This window comes from Lytechinus variegatus, chromosome 2 (genome assembly GCF_018143015.1).
Source record: "Lytechinus variegatus isolate NC3 chromosome 2, Lvar_3.0, whole genome shotgun sequence".
In the NCBI taxonomy this organism is placed as follows: domain Eukaryota; kingdom Metazoa; phylum Echinodermata; class Echinoidea; order Temnopleuroida; family Toxopneustidae; genus Lytechinus; species Lytechinus variegatus.
Window position 1 is genome coordinate 71,858,341 of NC_054741.1, and position 21,863 is coordinate 71,880,203.

The 21,863-nt window shown below is 35.6% G+C and overlaps 1 protein-coding gene across 2 annotated transcripts in view; it reads left to right on the plus strand.

Moving 5' to 3' along the window:
- Positions 1-9,966: 9,966 nt before the first annotated feature.
- Positions 9,967-21,863, plus strand: part of LOC121408905 — a 30,918-nt gene continuing 19,021 nt past the window's right edge. Inside the window, exon 1 of one of the 2 annotated variants that reach the window (XM_041600612.1) lies at positions 9,967-10,632. In XM_041600612.1, the coding sequence (XP_041456546.1) occupies positions 10,492-10,632 (141 nt within the window). In that variant the 5' untranslated portion in view covers positions 9,967-10,491. Of the gene's footprint in view, positions 10,633-17,740; positions 17,901-21,863 lie in introns of those variants that run through there. The other variant, XM_041600613.1, reaches the window with a different exon arrangement.

Here is a 21,863-nt window from a genome sequence, read left to right on the forward strand (position 1 = left end):
CTCTGAAAGTTCTTGGAATTAAAAAAATACCCTGGAATTTTTCGAATGTTCTTCAGTCTTTCAAAAGTTATAAATCTTTTCTATACACACACAAACAATTTAAATATTGGGCCCAGTGCCGTAATTGAGCCAAAATTTTTGAGGGGGCGGGCCGGGCGAAACGTGACCCCGGGAGGGGCCGGGGCATAGAGATGTAAGTATATATCTCTATGGAGGGGGGCCACTTACATTGACGAGTGGATACCATGCGCGACCCCAAAAACACATAAAAAGGATGTCTTTTCACGATAGGTTACGTACGTAACGTGATAAGGATGTCAAAACACAAAAAAATAATGAGAAAGGGTAGGCCTATCTATTTCGCTAGGAAAGGGATGATAAAAGAAAATTAAAATGTTTTATAAAGGATGTTCTTTTTTGCCCCAACATTACGTGTTTAGAGCACTGATCTCTCCCCTTCAAACTGGTTTAGAGTCCGATTTGCACGAGGTGCGGAAGGTGGGGTCGTACTAAACTAAATGATGTGTAAAAGTAAAACCGACGACCGTGGTACCCGTGACAAACAATGAAATATTCCTGTACTTGTTTAGGGGTTCATTTCAGGGAATACTAGCTTGCCAAGAGTATCCTTTTGTTCCCAATACTTGTTAAGGGTAGGGTTTCACACGACAATACTTGTTAAGCACCCTAAACACGTATTTTCCATTCGTGCGACCCCATGGTCGCGCATGGTATCCACTCGTAAATGGAAGTGCCCCCCCCCCCCCCCGGGAACGTGACGTATGTATACTAAACGGGCAAAGTTTATAAAGATTTGCTAGAAAGCGAAGCGAGGGAGCAAGCAAAAAATTGGCATTTCAATAAAAAAAATGTCCAATTTTGTGGTAGATTCTGACATTCAGAAAATAATATCATTCCCGAAAATGATAACTTCGTGGAATATCTCACTTCCTGGAATGCCCTGGAAAATAGCAAAACTTCCTTCCAGCAGAGTGCATGCCATGGATGCACTGCGTCTTATACTAGTGTTGCAGGAGTTAATAGCATGCAATGCATCGTTTTAATTAATATGCCAAAATAAGTGACATAATTCGCACAATTTATTTTCAGAGTATTTTTTTGTCATTTTTTATTAAAATGGCTTTCGTATGGCTTCGTCACATTAGCTGTGATAATATAATTAATAACTGTAAAACAAAGACGACAAACTCGTTTTCTGTCCAATGATAACACCCACTTTAACCATAAGGCGGTTTTGTTGTTGTTTTTAATCTAAAGTTCCTCAAATTCACTTCACACTTCTCTGAAAGGAGAGAAGAAAATTTCGAAGAAGAAAAAGAGAAAGAAGCCGGAGGAGAAGAAGAGGAAGAAGAAGAAGACGGAAGAAGAAGCGAGCCGTAGGAGGACAAGAAGAAGACGACGAAGAAGAAGAAGAAGCAGGATGAGGAGATCAGAAGAAGACAAGAACAAGAAGAAACAGAAGCTTAGAAATTTTGTAACTTTTAAAATGTGCTTATAACAGGGCCGTCACCAGCTTTTTTCTAGGGGGGTGCTTTTTATGAAAAAAAAACACAAAAACACAAAAAACAACGTATTAAACTCAATTTCATGCAGTTATATAGCCCGCCGGCCAGAATGGATATAGAAAGTACATACTGGTCAACATGCCTGGCTTACCATTGCTAGATGGTCATACAATTTTTTTTTTTTTTTGTTCTGAAGGGGGGTGCGTTCGCACCCTCCGCACCCCCCTGGCGACGGCCCTGCTTATAAGAAGTAATTTTTCATGTTTTTACGTAAATACTGAGTTTCAACTCAACACAAATATAGACTGTTTTTAAAATTTCCAATTTTCAAAAGATTTCAACTCGCGCTTCACGCTCGCATTATCTACACTAAATACCTATAGCTACAAACAGTCGTCTCAAAATTAAGGTTTGTAGAACGAGAAACGTCAGCCCGCTTCTTATCGTATTATTGTCATACACAATAAAAAATGTTTAATTACCATCTTCAGGTGTACGTACGTGAGTAGCCTATATAACGAAAATTCTCCCCGCGCTTCGGTACTTAAGATGTCACATATTATATTTTCAGGTTAATACATTATTGCTAAATTTCATTATAGGCCCAATGAATACCTTATTCTTTATCGAAACAAATCATGGGACTCATCCCCCTACGAAACGCTCTTCAGGGGCGGATCCAGTGCCAATTGGGGGTAAAAAATTACCCATATTTTCCCCGATCGGCCGCTCAAAGTTGACTCTTATTCGTTTCTTTGAAGGGGTATAGTAAAGTCCTATAATTCTTAACTTTATTCTCACAAAACATAAAAATGATAATCTCATATTAGCCCTAATTGAATAGTACGAGCGCTTATTTTAAAGAAATTTCATGTATATTGTAAGAAATTTCATGTATATTGTAAAAAAAACATTCTGAGCAATGATTGTGATCGTGAACAAGATGTGGACGTTGGTACGTTATAAGTAAATACTGCGAGCGCGAATCGCGAGCAGAAAACGATAGGCTACATAATTATTTCCACAATCAAATAATGCGAGCGGGAAGCGCGAGCTAAATTTTTTTTTACATTTTGACCTAAAAAAATTGACATTCTATATAGGCACTTTTTGTAATCATAAACACGATAGGTATATACCTAAACATTTCATGCGAGCGCGAAGCTTGAGCAAAAAAAAATGATACTTTAGATATAAAAAACGGGACACACTATTCATGTTTTGTAAGTCACAATAAGGATGACTAATTAGGTATCTTCCTACATTGATAATGCGAGAAGAAAATTTTTGATAAACATACATTGTCATGCTGATAAATGCCGTGCAGTCTTTGAATTTTAGAAAGTATCGAAGATGTCATTATTTTCATGCAGGCCTATTTCAAAGGCAATAATTCTATTGGATGTCGGATTTTAAAGAGAAACGCAGCGCTCTCTCGAAAAGAAGATGTAACTCGGGGAGGGGGATGGGGATAATAATATTATCCCCGTCCCCCTCCCCGAGTTACGCAAGTATAGATTGATGTTTCAAAGCGATTTCCATTGTGATCTTGGGAAAAAAAAAGTAACCGCATTAATGTTGCTTTTATTGCAAACTGGAAAGTATCCTTCAGGACTCTTACACTGTAAAAACTGTGATGTTAAAACTGACACCAATTGGTGTTAATAGAGGACCACACCCTGAGGTGTTAAAATTACACCCTAAAGATTGAACATAACACCAAAGAGTGTAAATGTAACAACCAAAGGTGTTGTAAATAACACCTATAGGTGTAAAACTAACACCATCAATTTACACCGGTGTAAAATAACTGGTGTGGTCCTCTATGTACACCGGTTAACACCACAGTTTTTGCTGTGTACTGGAAATAATCAAATTTCTGTTCAATTTGTATTTTTTGCCATAACTAACGTCTCTCCTGCCCCCCCCCTTCTCTCTCCCTCTCCCTCTCTCCCTCCCTCTCCCTTTCTCTTCTTCTCTCTCTCCACCCCCCCCCCCTTCTCTCTATCCCCTCTCTCTCTGTTATATTGAAATATAATTTGTATATTATTGAATCAAGCGAACTAGGATCAAACATGGCACCGGACAGGGGCGTGATCTAAATTTGAACAATGATGATATAGGTGATTTTGCGGACCTTGTGTCCCTCTCTGTTAATAGAATTGCCCCCAGTGTTTGAATGAGATTTGGGCAAATTTGATTTTGGGATATACATTTTCCCAATTCCCAAGTTTTTTTTATTTTGTTTTTCTTTAAAAATATCGTCATTAATATCAACCATTATGCCCCTTTCCTACCTCTGACTATAGTGAAACACTTTGCCTGCTCTTGGTCAACAGTATTTTCAAATTCAATATCGTTTTTGTTTTATCTTATGGGACCACCCCCCATTATGTTATTGTAATAATGTTGATCCGTTAATTGTATCTGATTTTATTATCTTGGAATGGAAATTTGATAAAAACTCGACATCCTGGCGCATTCGTGTATTAATAGGCCTATAATAGTGCGCCATTGAAGATAATGACGAGATAAAGGCAGCCCCTTTTAGATACCATATAATAATCATTATTATTAACTACTGATCTATTATCATTACAATTATTAATTACTGGTCTATCTATGTTCTTTCGTTACATATTTCTTTATGCTCATTATCAATATATTCATGTAAAAATTGGTTTAAAGATCTGCGATGAGAAAAAGCCTCAAACTGTAAAAACAAATGGCACAGCTCCCGGTATCTATTCGTTTCCTTGTAACATGTGTAATGAACATGCATGGGTGTCGTTCAAGTCTGTCGCTCATGCGTGGAATTATTATCAAAACATCTGGACAAACGAGAAAATTAGTTTTGAATATGGTTTGGATAAGCAATCAATCGAGAATGCGCTCTTAATTACCAGACGACAGGTAGCCTAGAGGATGCCTAGACGATCATTCTATCTACAATCGATATACAGGCGATCCCGGAGGCGATCACAATTTGGAAACAAAATATCAACTGGCGGTCTCTTCATCGCTGATCAGTGAATTTGGTAGAGATGAGTAGAGCAGAGAGGAGATAGCATTTAGTGTTTAAGGAGCTTTTATAGCTGTGTTTCGTGTTTTCATGCACTTTCACGTATGTTCTGTTTAGTCTCACGTTTGCTTTTTGACGAACTTGATTTGAGCATAAGAATGCAGTTATAAGAGGGAGAAAAACGACCGTATTTAGACAATATTCTGTTGTACCTGAAAAATGTAAGTACAATAATTTTGTTTTTGTCTTGCCCAGTAGGCCTGCATAATATACTCTTTGATTTTATCTCATGTAATATTTATTATTGAAAATTGAAGCGGTTTATTGCCTGATCGCATGTTGTATCTGAATAACGCAAAGGTAAATTAAGAAAGTCCAGTATGCCTCCAACTAAAACCATCTCTTCCATGTCGCCCCACCCTGCAATGGAATACCAAGGAGGTTCCACTTCTTGCTATGATTATAAATTTTCTTTCCTCACCGCCAAATGTTTTCTTTGAAAATGTCAGTTTATATTGATCAGATCAGAAGGGAGAAATGCACTTTAAAGCAATTTTACAATATTTTTTTTTATTTTTGTAGTATACCCACCCCCCTTGCACCATGCACGATGCACGCATCAATAATTGAGTAATTATTCTGTTCGAAACAAAATCATGCAAGGGCTACATGCTTTCGTGGCTCCTTAATTGATACAGATATGCTACTATTGCTACATACTATGATACAGCCGGGCCGCGGAACGGTTTTTAAAGTGGGATAGAGGGCAAAAGTAGAGGGGCTGACCATGCAAAAAATCACAATCATAATTATGGTCATTTTTATACGCGGTTTTGGGGAAAAAATGGGGGAATGAAGCCCCCCCCCCCTCCCCCGCTTCCGCGTCCCCTGAGATATACTGCAGGGGGAGAAGTAAAGATTATTTTACGGAAACCTATACGGCAGTGCGGGGCACTTGGATGAAAATACACCTTCTTGCAAAAAAAAAGAACGGTGTATTACTCAAAGAATGGTGTAATTAACTGTTGCATGATTAACTTCCATTTAGCCGAAAGCAAAGTATCATCACTTCTCGTCTCAATTATAAGGAGATTTTCACTGTCGCCCGGACGCCCCAACACCATGCATCTCGATCCTACCCCCCCCAAAAAAAGATAATAATAATAACATGAAGACATAATCCATCCAATGATTACTTCCATGACCTGTTCCATGAAATCCTTGATTGTGATTGACTGATAGGTGTTGTTACGGTAGCATTGGTTTGTAAAGTTACCTAAACAATGTTATACAACTTGCTCTGATTTTACTGGAAGATGGGGACGTTACCTTGTCAAAATTCCAATGCATTTTCTTTCAAGCAATCTGCTTATGATGACAATCCTTCTCCTGCAAATTGTGAATATCATATAGTTAATCATTTTGGTCTGGAATTATCTTTTTAATACTCTTTAATTATGATTCATGCCAAAAATGCTAACATATTATGTTTATTATGTTATGAAAAATGTATTATACGAATGTTATGGATGCAGAAGAAAACAATAAATCAAATCAAATCAAAATTTAAATCAAATAAAAAAACATCGAAAATCTTATGATGGGTGACTTTAATATTTGACTTAAGGTATTATAAATATGCTCTTGATATTTTGCATACTTGGTGGTATTATCATCATTTTTTATCATGTAGGCCTATGATTTTGAAATTGAGTCACTTTTTAAAGTGAGAATGTGAATTTAAACTATCGCTTGGAGTGCTTGCCTAAAATTTACCCCTATTTGGGGCAAACTTAGAATAAATTTGTCACCATTATTTTGCTATGGGGGAAAGTGTCCTTGTGCATCAGCTTTTGTCTATAAAGATTATCAATCAGGCTCGTCCCCTTCACTCAATAAAAATAGTATTTAAAATGATCTAAAAATGACATGAGAGATTTATTTCTATTTTTAGTATAAAAGTATTACTTTAAAATATCAGTTTTAGATAATTATGTTTACACCGTTCAGTAAATACAGCGTATACCCCCGACCAAAATGTAGGCTACGGGATATACGCTATTTCCATTCTCGTGAAAAAGATGCATCTAATGTCTTATACTTCATAGGCTTATTGATGGATATCAACCGTTCTCCCCTTTCTTTCTACCCCCCCCCCTCTCTCTCCCTCTCTCTCCCTCTCTCTCCCTCTCTTTCGCCCCTTGGGTTGCTTGCAGCTCATCTGAGATGATATCAAGTGTGTCTGGGAACATCGTGTGTGAATAAAAATAACACCTGTGCATACATAATCACACAATATAATATACCAAGTTCAGAACATGTACGCAAAGGTACGATGAAAGCCAATTAAAAGCCAAATTATATTGGGGCTGTGTACCGTTGTGAATTATATGCATTTGAATTTTGATAGACCTTTTTATAGTTATTTGAGGATGTGACCCCCCCCCCCCCCCCCGTTCTTTATGACTTTTTTTGGTTGATATTACCATGGAGCTATTAACAGAGATATGATATTACAATACTGATGACGGTGCTCCTACCACAAGGAGCGAATCAGTGCCTCACACCAAGGAGATATCTCCTTGCTCACACCATCGGAGCCAAATTGAAATATTCATTTTCTATTTTTTCTATGAAAAGTTGGCTTCCCTCTTTACACACCAGGTTTACATTTTGAAGGACACAAACGTATATTTACCCGTCACCCAAATGTAAGGAAACCACAACATTAGATTCCGTTTTCTTGTTAGTTTTGCGTGGATGGTTGAGAAAGATTTGCCTGAGGTATTAATCAATCACATTGGCATGATTTCAAAGTCCACATCAGACGGGGAAAAGGAACTCATTTAACGTATAGCTGACGACAGTGTCAACCGTTTGAAATCATTGCCAAATTATAACGCATGGCAAAACAGGAAGTCATTATACATAATCGTCATGTTTTTAGGAAAAACTTTGTTCACAAGATTAATGATGAGGTACTCGTTAACAAAATTCTATTCCAGAGAGAGTAAAAACAATCCATATTGCTGGACCATAAATAAATTCACCATTAACTATAAGTGGGAAATGATTTTTTTCAGTAGTCTTGCATTAAAAATAAAAGAATGATGTTATCAAGGAAATGAAGAAGGAGAGAACAGCACACACACACAAATGAAAAAATTGAAAAATAGCCGATTACATCAAAGTAAAAAAAAATTGTTGTTGGGGGGCGTCCACCCTTCATTTTCCTACTTTCCGTTTGCTTTCCTAATGATGATGGTTCCACATTGTTATATATCAAAACCGTTCGAATGATAAATTCCTCTTTGTTTGGATTAATACATTATTAATCATACTTCAAAAATTAATGCATTTTTATTAAAAGTATATTATCAATAACTTCCAATTCAAATAACTTACGGTTTTTATTCAGTGTTGACAAACAAGGTAAATATATTTAATTTTGTTCCTTTTTCTATTTTTTGCCAGGGTTTTTACGCAGTTAAGCTAAGTTTATAGTGGCAACCCCGCAACTTTTTTAATCAATATGTTGTAGAAAATACAGCTTTGTTCAACGTTTTGCTTGCAATTTGAGACGCTTTTTTTCAAGTATCACTTTCATACAAATCAAATATTTCGCTACATGCACTGTTTATTGCATTTTTGTTAATTTGCTTATAATAATGGTGATTGTATTAAAAAAAAATATATTAATATAGAATATTATATTATTGGCACTGGTGCAGGTTTCAAAAGGGGGCTTCTAGAAGAGACTGAATCAATTGCAACAGAAATAATAAACTTAAAATTCATTTCATCAAAATAACAGAGATGGGTATATATATACTGTTCTTCATATTTTGAATATGGTATGACGTGCAGCCACCCATCTCTATTGCATCGACATCGAGGGTATACTTTTCTCTCTTAAAGCGATGGTCCGGGATGAAAATATTTATTTCTAAATAAATTGAGTAAAATTCACAAAGCAAAGTGCTGAAAATTTCATGAAATCGGATAACAAATAACGAAGTTATTTAATTTTGAAGTTTATCAATATTTTGTGAAAACATGCAGTTATATGCACATCGTCATGAATATTCATTAGGTGAGCTGATGAAGTTACATCCCCACTTTCCTTTTTCTTATGCTATTACATGATATCATAAACATTTCGTTTTTTCATACATGTGTAAATGATGTGTCTCCATTATGATGAAATAAGTTGCGGAAGTAAATAGCTAGTGCACTTAATCAGTTATCAATCCAATTGTTTTAGTTATTGGTAGATTTTTTTTGAATAAACCTAATTTCATATAACAAAATACAAAAGAACAAGAGGGGGTATGACATCATCAGCCCACCTAATGAATATTCATAAAGACAATGTCTAGAACTGTTTCACCGGAATAATGCAAATCTTAAAAATTCAATAATTTCCTTATTTGTTATCAAATTCTTATCAAATTTCCAGCATTTTGCTTTGTTAACTTTTAGTTATTGAGATATAAAAAGTCCAGCCTGGACCATCCCTCTAATTCCTCCTCCCATTCCTCCATTTTCTATCATTATTGTCATCATTCTTTTCCGAGGGCAGAAATCGTATTTGTGACTTGAATTTGAGCCTGACATTAAATTTTATTGATTGTCCATTTAACGTCCCGCGTAGTACCCCCAATCACCCCCTCAGACCGCCCCCGACATAACATCCAGATGACATGCTTCGTTATACAGGCCTTTTAGCCTACTTTCAATTGATTTTCCACATTATTTGACAGGGGTGCCATCAAGGTGGGCTCGCATCCTTCCTGAAGGCAATACCTTCACCTCCGATCGAACAGAGAGGAAGTAAAAACAAGACGCTGGAATATGATTATTTATAGCTCCACAACAAAATATATGCGCCCCGACGAGTCAACATCCAGCACGAGTTGATAAGCGCATTTGGAGGAGTACGTCGAAGTGTTGCATGATTTTTAAACGCTCACACGGCACCTGCCGAGTTCTTCTCGTCCATCGAACGCAACAGATTGAGACAGCTAAAAGATTCCATGCATGGCGCAGTTTTAAACTTGGATTTGGATGGGGATATGGATGGAGAAAGATACCACAAGTGAATTACAATACGATCGTAACTTGCTTTGCCGCGTCCTATAAATTTAGGAGAATTGTGTTTTATTTTACGGGATGAGGATTTGATTCTTTCTTGTTTTCCACTTCCAGTTTTTCCATCTTTGGGTGCCGAATTCTTATCGGATATCTGTGATTATTTGATAATTATGTTTAAGCCAGTTGATGTCAGTGAGATTCTACGTTTAAACTGCAGAATTTAAGCTGTGCACAGCCGAACCGCTTGTTTTCATCTTGGAATTTAATGAACATCACCAAAAATACATTTCTGAAGAGATGATCTATGGGGATCTATGATCCCGTTGCTAAACAAGCTTGGATAAGTGGAAATTATGGACAAGTTATGTTGAAAACAAACTTCACATTATTTGCCAAATTTATGGATATGTGGTAATATCAAGGTGACTACTTCATCACCTCAACTTACTGGACAATATAACTCGGGTTTTGAAAAACAGCTAGTTTTGCTTAACATAACTGTCATCAATGATGGAATGAGAATCATCTACTACTGAGCGGGAACGAAATGAAAGGGTAAAAATTAAAAAAATTACCTACGTATATGTACATCAATGAATATATGCCAGCCGAAGCAATAACTATCTGTATGAAAATATAGTTTTATATATATAATTATTTGCATTGTTAAGAGTCTATGTCAGAATGGCGGACACGATGATTAAACTTCAAGATTCAAACACTAGACTGACATGTTAATATACGTCATTTGCGTCAGAATATATAAATTGAACCCTTGAAAACATTTGCTGTCTTTAGTTTCTCCCATAACACTCGTCATCGAGAAAGCAAGAGCTAAAGACAAGAGCCATGGATAGCATCATGAGGCGAAGGGATGAGGAGCTGATGAGGATGAGAAACCAAAGTGGAGGAGGGATGGGTAACCATGGTGATATGACAGACATGTACCCAAACTCTTCGAGCATGGATATGAGTGGGATGATGATGAAGGTAAGCCCTTTTGGTTGCTATGGTAATGAAAGATGATGGTGATGATAACGTGGGTATTTAGAATTGAGATGTTATCCTTGTCCGTTGCAGATTTCCTCTCTGTTTTAAAGGGCTGCATCATTTTTATTATTATTTCTTTACATGAATACAATTAATCCAATATGCATTGATCAGAGATAAGCAACTGTTAAATTACGAAAGATAATGCTACCATTTAGTCTGCTGTCGTTTTTTTTTATATTGTTTAACCGTCATCATTCTCTTAAAATTCTGTCTCTTTCACAATGAATTTGTTATATTGGTTCTCTTATGATATATCAAAATGTAATTATGGGTGAACAGTATTGGTCGGATAAAACCATGGGCTGTGTTAAAAAGTGACAGAGGGCTACTGTCTTTTTATGAGTTTTCAAATAATTTAAATTAAGGGGAAATACAAAAGAAAGACAATTAAAAAAATGAGAGAATTGAAAAATTAAGGGCGATCTGAGTTGTATAATTATCAGAAAATGACGTGTCGTATCCCCCATCCCATCAAATTACATTAGGGTCGCCCTGAAAACAACTGTAATGAATTAAAGTCAATTATGAAACGGACCCCAGGTCCCCAATATGAGCTACTTTGAATGCAGATTAAAGGGATAGTCCAGGCTGAAATTATTTCCAGTTTAATAAATAGAGTAGAATTCACTGAGCAAAATGTTGAAAATTTCATCAAAATCGGATAACAAATAACAAAGTTATTGAATTTTAAAGTTTAGCAATATTTTGTAAAAACAGTCCTCATGAATATTCATTAGATGAGCTGATGATGTCACATCTCCACTTCTTCTTTTGTATTTCATTACATGAAAATAGGTTTATTCAAAAAAATTTCAGCCAAGAACTAGAAAAATTTGATTGACGTCTGATTTAGTGCATTAGATATTTATTGCTGCAACTTATTTAATTATAAGGGAAACATATTATTCACACAAGTATGAAATAATGAAAAAATATGATTTTATGTAATAACATAAGAAAACGGAAAGTGGAGATGTGACATCATCAGCACACCTAATGAATATTCATGACAACTGATATCACAAAATATTGCTAAACTTTAAACGTCAATAACTTTATTATTTTGTGATCCGATTTTGATGAAATTTTCGGCATTTTGCTCAGTGAATTCTACTTTATGTATTTAGATATAAATATTGTCAGCCCGGACCATCCCTTTAATGACTATGAATTTATAATGCAAAACTATATACAGGCATGACAGGGCTATGGGTCTCGCCCATGAAACTTGGACACAAGAGTAATCAAGTATCACTGAAGATCTCTTGCGAGTTTGAGGTCACATGATCAAGGCCAAATGTCATTTAGAGTCGGTGAACTTACATTATGTTTGGGAAATTAATATTAAATCTTAACTAAGGTTATTTTTGTTAATGTCATAACTAGTATACGGATATAGTTCATGAAACTTGGACATAAGAGTAATCAAGTATCAGTGAAAATCATGCATGAGTTCAAGTCACGTGACCAATGTCGAAGGTTATTTAGGGCCAATTTGCTGAATTACCATCATAAAATTGAAAGTTTATGGATAGTTCTTCAAATTATGTGAACATTGGGGTAATCAAGTATTGATATCATTGATCATCTTGCACGAATCTTAGGTCACATGATCAAGGTCAAATATCATTTAGGGTATAAAAATCGAACATAGTATTTTATTATCATATGAATGTTTTTTTTGTGAAAAAGTATTCTTTATAGTCTTTTCCAAGTCAGCACTGCTGCTATATTGAATCGAGTAATGCAGGCGAGACTGCCAGAGGCGCTCCACTTGTTTCACTTTGCATGGACACGAAAATTTATACTGTCCAAACATAGTGAAACAAACGTGTGCTTACAAAATAACGAGGTGTGAAAATTAGCATGTATCAAAATTCGTAAGTCAAAACAATGTCTCTTCCAATGCAGGGCTTCCAATTGCAAAGATTACTGTCCGGTGTTTGCATGACAACGTGAAATTAGTAAGAAATTGGTCATTGACTGAAACCATGGATATAAAATAAGATCATATTAAGTCTTTTGGCTTATATTGGCTATTCATAATATTGCATGCATATGGGGCCGAAGGTATGGTTGCAAGATGTACCTCAAGACGTGTGCGTTTGTTCAAATAAAATGGGAAAGGTTTTTTTTTCAGGTACAAGGACGCATCCGTCATCAGTTTCCTGTTTGTTTGTTTATTTGTTTTCTTAAGACTCCAATGCTCACGTGGAGTGACATCGATATGATCTGTGCTTACAGATGTATGGGGGAGGTTTGGAGGCTACAGCCACGTCCCCTGTGAAAAAAAAATCATGATGTTTTCATATAACTGTATAATGATGGTTTGACATTTTTCTAACTTTCATAGAAATTTCATAGACTTTCCGCAAATATCAGCAGCTTTAAACATAAAATATTATGTGGAATCATGGACCTATGGTGGAATAAATGGTTATTCGATTTCTAGGGGCGGCGCTCTTGCAATTAGTGTCATGTGGCCATAACTCATCTTATTTATTTCATTTCATTTTATTCGTTTATTTCCATTTTCAACAATTACAGTTTCTTCTGTACATGTTGACATATATAAATAACAAAACATATTTCAAATATTCCTGTACAGAAAATTATATTCAAGATTATTACAAATCAGGTTGGAAATGGAGGAGGCTGCTAAAAAGCGGAGCTTGTAGAGTGCAGCCTCCTAACTCTGATTTAGTTCTCTGCACCCACCCCCTTCCTACTCATCTGTGCACACTCACCGGTAGATAGAAATATACATGTTGTTATCCCTTTACCGGTTTTATTTTTCACCTTTAAATAGCATTTCACAAGGCTTGGTTGTTAATTAAAAGTAAAAATTGATTAAAATGAACCCATAACCAGGTGACTCTTATTAACACTATTATTCTATAGTCTATAGAATAGACTGGCTATCAACCGAGACACACACTGCCCCCCCCCCCCGATATCTCCTTTCACTCAGCGGTTAAATTTATAACTCTCGCAGAAAATGGCGTAAGAGGGAAATGTCTAACGTTGAGCGAGTAAGGTGAACCCCCCCCCCCCCTAGAACAAACAACGAAAATCTGATTTTGTGACAGATTTTATCATAATAATTATCTAGAAAACCAATTCATAATTTTACTCTTTCCCTCAATTTTCTCGTTCGTGGAACGTTTTTGAGACTAATAGGTGCCCCCCCCACTGTACATCAGTGTTCTCGCCTACATTCGCATGAAATCATCATATTTATCCATGTAATATTTCCCCGGGGTATCCAACACATGGTTTGAATAATACATCGATGAACGATTCTTATTTCCTGCATGGTCCATCATCGTGAGAACACTGGTATTCCTCTAACATCTTCAATATATTTTCTTGGAGCTCCACTTTGACATTTAAACCTTGTTTTATGAGATACCTGGGGAGTGTCTCGGGTCAAGTTTAATTTCAGTGACGACGTGCTGGGGAGTGTTTCATGAAAGGAGTTGTCAGACGATTTATCCGACAGTTACCATAGTAACAGTTCATCTTTGCCAATCAACATCAAGGAATTAAGTTGTCAGATCTGACATCTTGTCGGACAAAAAAATGATGAAATGCTCCCCAGATCTCTTTTCCTCAAGATCATGGGATGTATGATAACCATTTTATGAAGAGATGCGTGGAGATTGAGTGTTGGGGTAAACACCCCTCCCATCTCTCATTAGATGCAGTGTTACTCTGTATACCGACGCCATCGAAACCAAATGATAGAGCCAACCTCCCAAAGTGTCTCTTCCATAGTCATGATAATGTGTCATCCTCTTTTTCCAATACTTATTTTTTCTTCAACAGAAGAATTATTTGTACATCTATGATTTATCTAGATTCAGCTGTTGCTGTGTGTTGGTAATTGCTGACATGTCCAGCTTTCGGGTTTGCCATCTGTCTCAATCAATTTAAGACAGCATTTCATTTTATCTAAGGTCAGAAAATTGTCAAGGGTGCAGGGTTGGTGATGAGATGCAAAGTTGAAATCACACCTTTTTCTCGTTCGCTCCACTCGCTTGTAATATCTAATCAAAGTGATTTCGGAATCAAGCTGCACCCCCTAAACTAGAATAAAGCTTGGCGCCACATTAATCAATTTCAAAGGTCAGTTCATCCCAATAATGAAATGATTTGAATAAAATATAGTGAAAAATCAAATAAGCATATCACTGAAAATTTCATCAAAATCGGTTGTGAAAAATGCTTACTCTTTTAAGTTGCTTCATAGCACTTGTGTATAGAACACAAGTATGCTTATTAGACAGTGACAGTTTATAATGTCACAAACTCACTATATGTATTTCTTATTCATCATACATAATAAAAAAATCAATTTTGCATGATTGCTCATCTGTTGATTGAAGCAAGGTAGAGTCAAAACATTTGTTGTATTATTGTAAGGAAAAATCGATCATTTCCTTTTTGTGTAATAAAGTGCAAACGAAGTATAAATCGACCTTTGCTGTGCATAACGGTTTTTTAATGGATATTCTTAAAAAAGGATTGGTGTAAACATCAACATGTTGATAAATATGACCGAATTTGACCTAAAAATCACTGGCGTACAGATGAGATAAAATTGAGAGCTAGCTACACCCCCCCTCTCTGATTTATAGATCTATTTGCGTAGTGTATATAGCCTATTTATCAATCGTCAGGTTTCTTTATTTCATGTTTGATTTCAATGTACTTGTTTGCATTTCAACAGCTTTATGTTTTTACTCCAAAAATATGAATATAATAGACGGTAGAAAAGGGAAAATTAAATATTCAGATAATGAACAAGTATTGATTATGTTAATATTATTACAACAGTTATCAGTGATGTTTTTTTTTGGTTAAAATGCACCCGCCCCCCCCCCCCTTAGCATCTGACGCCGGGGTGGCTAGTGAGATTAAACTTTTATTGTATGTGTGTGTTTACCCCCCTTCTTCTTCATCCTCAAATTGCTTTTCCCCCCCCCCCCTCTCGCCCTAAACGTCACTTTTAAAAATATAGATTGAGTTCTTTATGTGCATGTTAAAAGCTACCATAGCGATGCCAATGGCAAAACAATAAGAATGTAATATTCGTGGGAAAATAGTATAAACATTCCATATTGTGATACCAATAATAACGAGTTTTCATGTGCGTCATCTGGCATGTGGTCCCGATCTCATGGGGGCTTATTTGACCTTGTTAAGTTATAAGACGTCCCGAGTTCTTGCTTGTCCCGCTGGTGCATGTGCTAATATTCTTTATTCTATGATAGCTAAGAGCCCCTGTTCATAATGTGAAAAGATGTTCTGTATATATAGTGTTGGCGACTGACTGCATCATTGCATGTAGATTTGTGAGAGATTACACCGACTCTGATGGCTCTATGCTTGTAATGCTTTGTGTATATTATCAAACACAAAACAAAATGACAGAGGGAGGGAGATAGAGTGTCTGGGGCCTGGTAGGGGGGGGGGGAGCTAGGAGATGCCCTCAATATAGCACCAAGTCACCACATAATGTATATCCTTTATTGTCCTTGATATTTTCTAAGATCTTAACTTTTTCTAGCTCTTATTTCATTTTTTGTCCATAAACAGTTATGATAAAATCATAATATATTTCAGTCATACATGTTTGATGCACGGTTGCCCCCACCCCATATCTTGGCCCCTGACTATACCCCCACAGAATAAAAAAAAAATGAGCGAGTGAAAAAAAAACTTTTATAAAATGAAAATCTTATTTTACTTGACTAGATTTTATCCCCTAAAATAATTTCATATTCCCTTTTTATTCCCCCTCAATCATGTTACCTTTGGAGGGCGGGGGGGGGGCAGTTCCCATCCGCTGTTGCCTGTCCTGTGGGTTTATTGTTGCATCTCATGTTTCGAAGATCTTAGAGATTATTTTCGTTACGACACATAAAACCGGAATGGTACATCATCATACAATGTTACATCAATGATGCCAAATATATGAATTTACTGAGATTTATGTATTGTTTATAATAATCATGTTTTCTGAATCTCTTGTTTAGGTTAACTGCATTTGTTATGTTCTCACATTCGGTCATTCTGCGAAGAACATAGATATAATTGAAAAGTAAGAAATATGAATTTGACAGAAATTGTTATTCTTTCATTCCATGGTTCTATTCTATAATTTCTGAAAATGGCCTCAAATGACCCCAGCAGTCGTTAGTCTGTCATTCAAAAGAACTTCACGGTCGGACAGGAGTAAAAAATACGATTGTGTACGAGATTATAATTTTAACTGAGAAGCAGATGTGGAATTTAAAAATACACACCAAACAAATCAAACGACATGAAACATTACAAAATAAAACCCCGGGATAAAAACATAAGTTCAGCTTTGTGGCTCAGTTCTGCTGCTTGAACTCGACATTTCATTTTTTCCACCGCAACTATTATCTAATACACGTAATTACAAAAAAATGAATGAATAAAATAAATCGATATGACCATATAGATGGTCAATGACAAAATATATTATTCCTTTCCGTTTATTTAGCGCCCTGTCATAACATGTAGCTATTAAGTCAGGAGTCGGCTTTAATTAGTATACGAGCATTGAGCCAAATGGAGTCATCGACCCAAATTAATGTTTCTTTGGTTTATTATTATTATCCAAACTTACATTATTTTAAAATGGCCTAGTTTCACCTGAGTCATTTCACATGAAGTAAATCATGAGACGAAATGGATTGGGAGGAAGAAATTTTTGTCAGGGGCGTCATGTAAACTGATAGCGATCAGTCAATATCTGAACATAAATGTAAATGAGATATTTTTGGGTTCGTATTTTAGATATAGTTTAGGGTTGAAAAAATATTTGATATAATATTCAACCATTCACCATTCTTGATAATCATTAAATCCGTCTTTTTTGTATAGGGTATCAAAATGAAAATATGGAATAAGCTCCCGAAAGAAATGTGTATTCACTCCACCTACGTCCACTAATAACTAGTGTGTGACCTTGAAAATAAAAAAGCAGATATCGTACCTCGCGATTCGACGCGACTTGCAAATTGTTGTTGCAAATGTTGCTCGACGTTTGAACAGAATCAATGAAAAAAAATTGAATAGGGTTATGTTTTGTCGATTTTCATCTAAAATTTGGGAGCAAGATGTCCTCTACACCACCAACACCTAGTGCAGAGCCTAGCAAATCCCATCCGGTAAGCAATTTCTGCAATCATTTCTTTTATCCGAATTGCTGAAACATGCAACACGTTCCACGTTTTCGCCCGCGGGTTTTGTAACTTCTGTAGCGAAAAGTCTTGATTGCTTCCCCCATTGGAGAGCGTAAGCAATCGCGAGAGTACCGCTGACCTGACAAGATTATCTTGGGAGAGATAAATTGGGCGTGGTGGGCGTGCGAAGAAAGTTAGTCCTGTACTATCACTCAGCTAATTCTCAGTTTGCTTTTCTGTTTCTGTATTGGACTTCACATTACCCTATTCAAAATCATTTCAGGCATTTGTTTCCGAGCTCTGCTTCTGAAGATCTGGCCTGGGTTTTTTGACAATTTGTATTTTTTCCCGTTCTGAACTTGTGAAAAAAAACTTGTCAATTGTTGTTGAACTTCCTAAGTCTGTTTTTTTTGTTTTGTTTTGTTTTATGTTTTTTACTTTTATTATAGGTCTTTATCATGAATATGAATTAGAATTTACTGTTAATTACTGTTGTCTATCAAAGTCAAACTTTGCAGATCTGTAACTTTTGATCTACAAATTTATTTAGCACTAGTCTTAGCAGTAGCACTTGAGTCTTGAAAAATGCATGCCTAAACTATAGGGGAAGTTCACCTGAAGGTTGTTGTTGGAGCTATTTAATCTGTAGAGATTATCTGCACCAGGTTGTTTTCAAGTAATTTGCTCCATTCCGCTGTAGGGCAAGTCCAAGAATTCGCGCGCGTTACGTATGGGACATTTCAGAGGCTTTAATGACCTGAAAAATAGTGTTAAATGACTTTGATTAGATTGAATACCCTCATGATGGTAGACATCTAGGAGAAGAATAATCATGCAAAAAATTGTGACATATGACCTTGATCTTGACCTTTTAGAGCGAAAAGATTCCCCGTTACGTATGGGACGCAGAGAAAAGACAATTTTTAATACATTTGTTTCAAGATGAGAATTCTCTGAAAGTATTTCACTTGACAACTTGAAACTTAGTGTGATAGAAGTCTCAATACTATAGTATATTTATGGCAAGTTTCATGTCATAAGCCAAATCCCTCTAATTACAGACTCTAATTAAACAAATTAATGACATGTTACGTATGGGACAGTTACGTATGGGACATTTTGTCCCCATAGAGAACGTACACAATTTTCCCCATAATTCAAAAAATTGAAATAATTTAAAATATGGAAATAACAAAAGAGTTTCTTTCTTTTTAAATGTTCTACTGAGACATATTTGATATCACTGAAGGGGAAATTAGCCATTTCAACCTTTTTATTCCTTGTTTTTCATGGTTTTATGAATTTCTTATGTATTTCTATTGTTTTTATTTTTTCATATTTTTCCATTTTCACATTTTTTGTGTGCTTCAATTGTATTCATTAATCAGTATTCATAATAAATCAGTGTTTAAAAACTAAAGAAAAGGTAAATAATCAGTTTTTAGAGCACTCTTCAAATTTGTTTTTCTCCATTCACTTTGTACACAAATCTCCCCATTGACATTGTGTGTAAATGTCCCATACGTAACATGTTGTCCCATACGTAACAATTTTTTAATTAACTTTTAATTAAAAAGTAAACTCCATTTTTGAAACTTTTTGTGGTATAACATTTTCATACTTAATAAATTAGAACTTCCCAGAGATGCAACAATACAAGTATTATATTATGAGAAATAACTTTAAAAAAATCCTCAAAATGTTACATATGGGACATTCCATCCTTGGACAAGACCTAATTTGCATAATTAATTAGATGACACCACTTTTTTCTGCCAAAAGTAATAAGATGTAAGGGGGTCCATGTCCCACCTATGACTAAATCTCAGAAGTTTTGTTTTCATTTTCTATGAGTTTTTATAATTGTCCCATACGTAACGCCCATTTTACTGATTATGCAAATTAGGTGCCCCAAATTAGCATAAATATGCATATTATCAAATTTTTCTTGATGAAATTTCAAAATTCAACATTTGGACTCTCTTACCCCACCAAAGATAACTTCTTAAATTAAAGATGAAATTTTGCCTTCCAGGGTGACCTTTTCTTGGACTTGCCCTGTAATGTCCTCGGTGTTAGAGCTGATCTGTCATAATGAGATGCAATATAGGCCTACATGTAATTATGATTTATAGTTACCATTGAATTATGAGTTTTTGTACTTCATCGTATGCAAACTTATTAAAGAACAAGTCCACCCCAACAAAAAGTTGATTTGAATAAAATGAGAAAAATACAACAAGCAAAACGATGAAAATTTCATCAAATCAGATGTAAAATAAGAAAGTTATGACATTTTAAAGTATCGCTTAATTTCACAAAACATTTATATGCACATCCTGGTTGGTAAGCAAATTGGCAGACTGATGACGTCACCCACTCACTATTTCTTTTGTATTTTATTGTAGGAAATATGAAGACTTCTAATTTTCTCCTCATTGTTAAATTGCTGTCAAAATTTTCAAAGTCATATGTTTTATGAATTGTGGACGTAGGGTAATCAAGTATCACTGACAAGTCTTAGGTCACATGACCAAGGTCAAATGTCATTTAGGGTCAATGAATGTAGTATTGTATCATTATATGAATGTATGTTTTGTGAATAATTATTTTATAGTAGTTTTCAAAGTCAGCACTGCTGCTTTATTGAATCACATAATGCAGGTGAGACGTCCAGAGGTGCTCCACTTGTTTTCATTATAAATCCATCAAGCATGGAATGGCATGAAAATTTCAAGTTGTACACATCTGTGTAGCTTTTATTTCCAATCATTGTAATTCATGGGATACAGTGTTCGTAGGGCAAATATACTAAGCAAGGGTGCTAAAATATTTGCATGTATGTGAAAATTCAAATTTGTTTAAAGAATCGATGTGGAAAGAGATTTTTAGGCCGATTAGAATGTAAATATGATACTTGAAGTCTCATAATTCATTAATTGAAAATTTGCCAAAGCTTTACATGTACACTATATTTTTTGGAGAGTAAACAATTCATGAATACATACAAATTGAAACTTCTATAGTACTATACACTGTACATGTAGCATGCATGGAAGTCAAAAAGTCTTTCTCACTCTATTGCATCTTCTTCGTGTGCCCGCAGGTCTTGCAGCTTACACGCTTGCCTTATTAAATTTAGAATTTCATCTTAGCCTTGGAAACCACCTCGTTATTTGAAGTTAAAAAGGCCACCAGATGCACTCGGTTATTGATTGTTAGAGAGAGATACACTGTTGACCAGCACTCTAATAGAAATTAGCAACTCAGTGTGCACTCTGGCATTTTATAGGGAGTGTGGTAGACTGAAAATAATGATTACATTTTACATACATGCATACATGTATATCCTATACATGTACATGCACAATACAATAATTCATACATGTAGTTTAAGATGTTCATGGTATTTCAAAAATATAATTAATGATGTTCCTCTCTTTAATTTTTATTTTTTACATGTATGTTTTAAGATGGAACAAAACATTAATGCTACATGCTATTTCCAGTTTTACCCATAAACTTGCTTATATGTAATAATTAGGCCCGTTTTGAAAGTTCATTTTTTGATGCACGTGTACACGGCATGTTTTTCGGTCGTGTACACGTGTACACGTTGTAAACACTGTGAGAGCGAGTTATGTTTTCATGTCGACACGGACCCGCATCAACATGTCATAAAAAGGGGTCTATATAGCCTAAGTCACGGTTTTAAAGCTTGCCTGAGAAGTTTGAAGTATCAATCCACAAAAATTGGTGCAAATTAAAAAGTTTACTCGACTTAGCAGCGCATTAAATTAACAAAGAATGCAAAAGAAAATCAGTGCAGAGCCCTAGCTAGCGCCGACGCTCGTTGGATGCGCATTTTGTATACTGTACCGTACATGCATGCACAGATCGCTGCAGAATTAAGTGTAACTGAAGTTATCGATTGATTTTCATTATTTT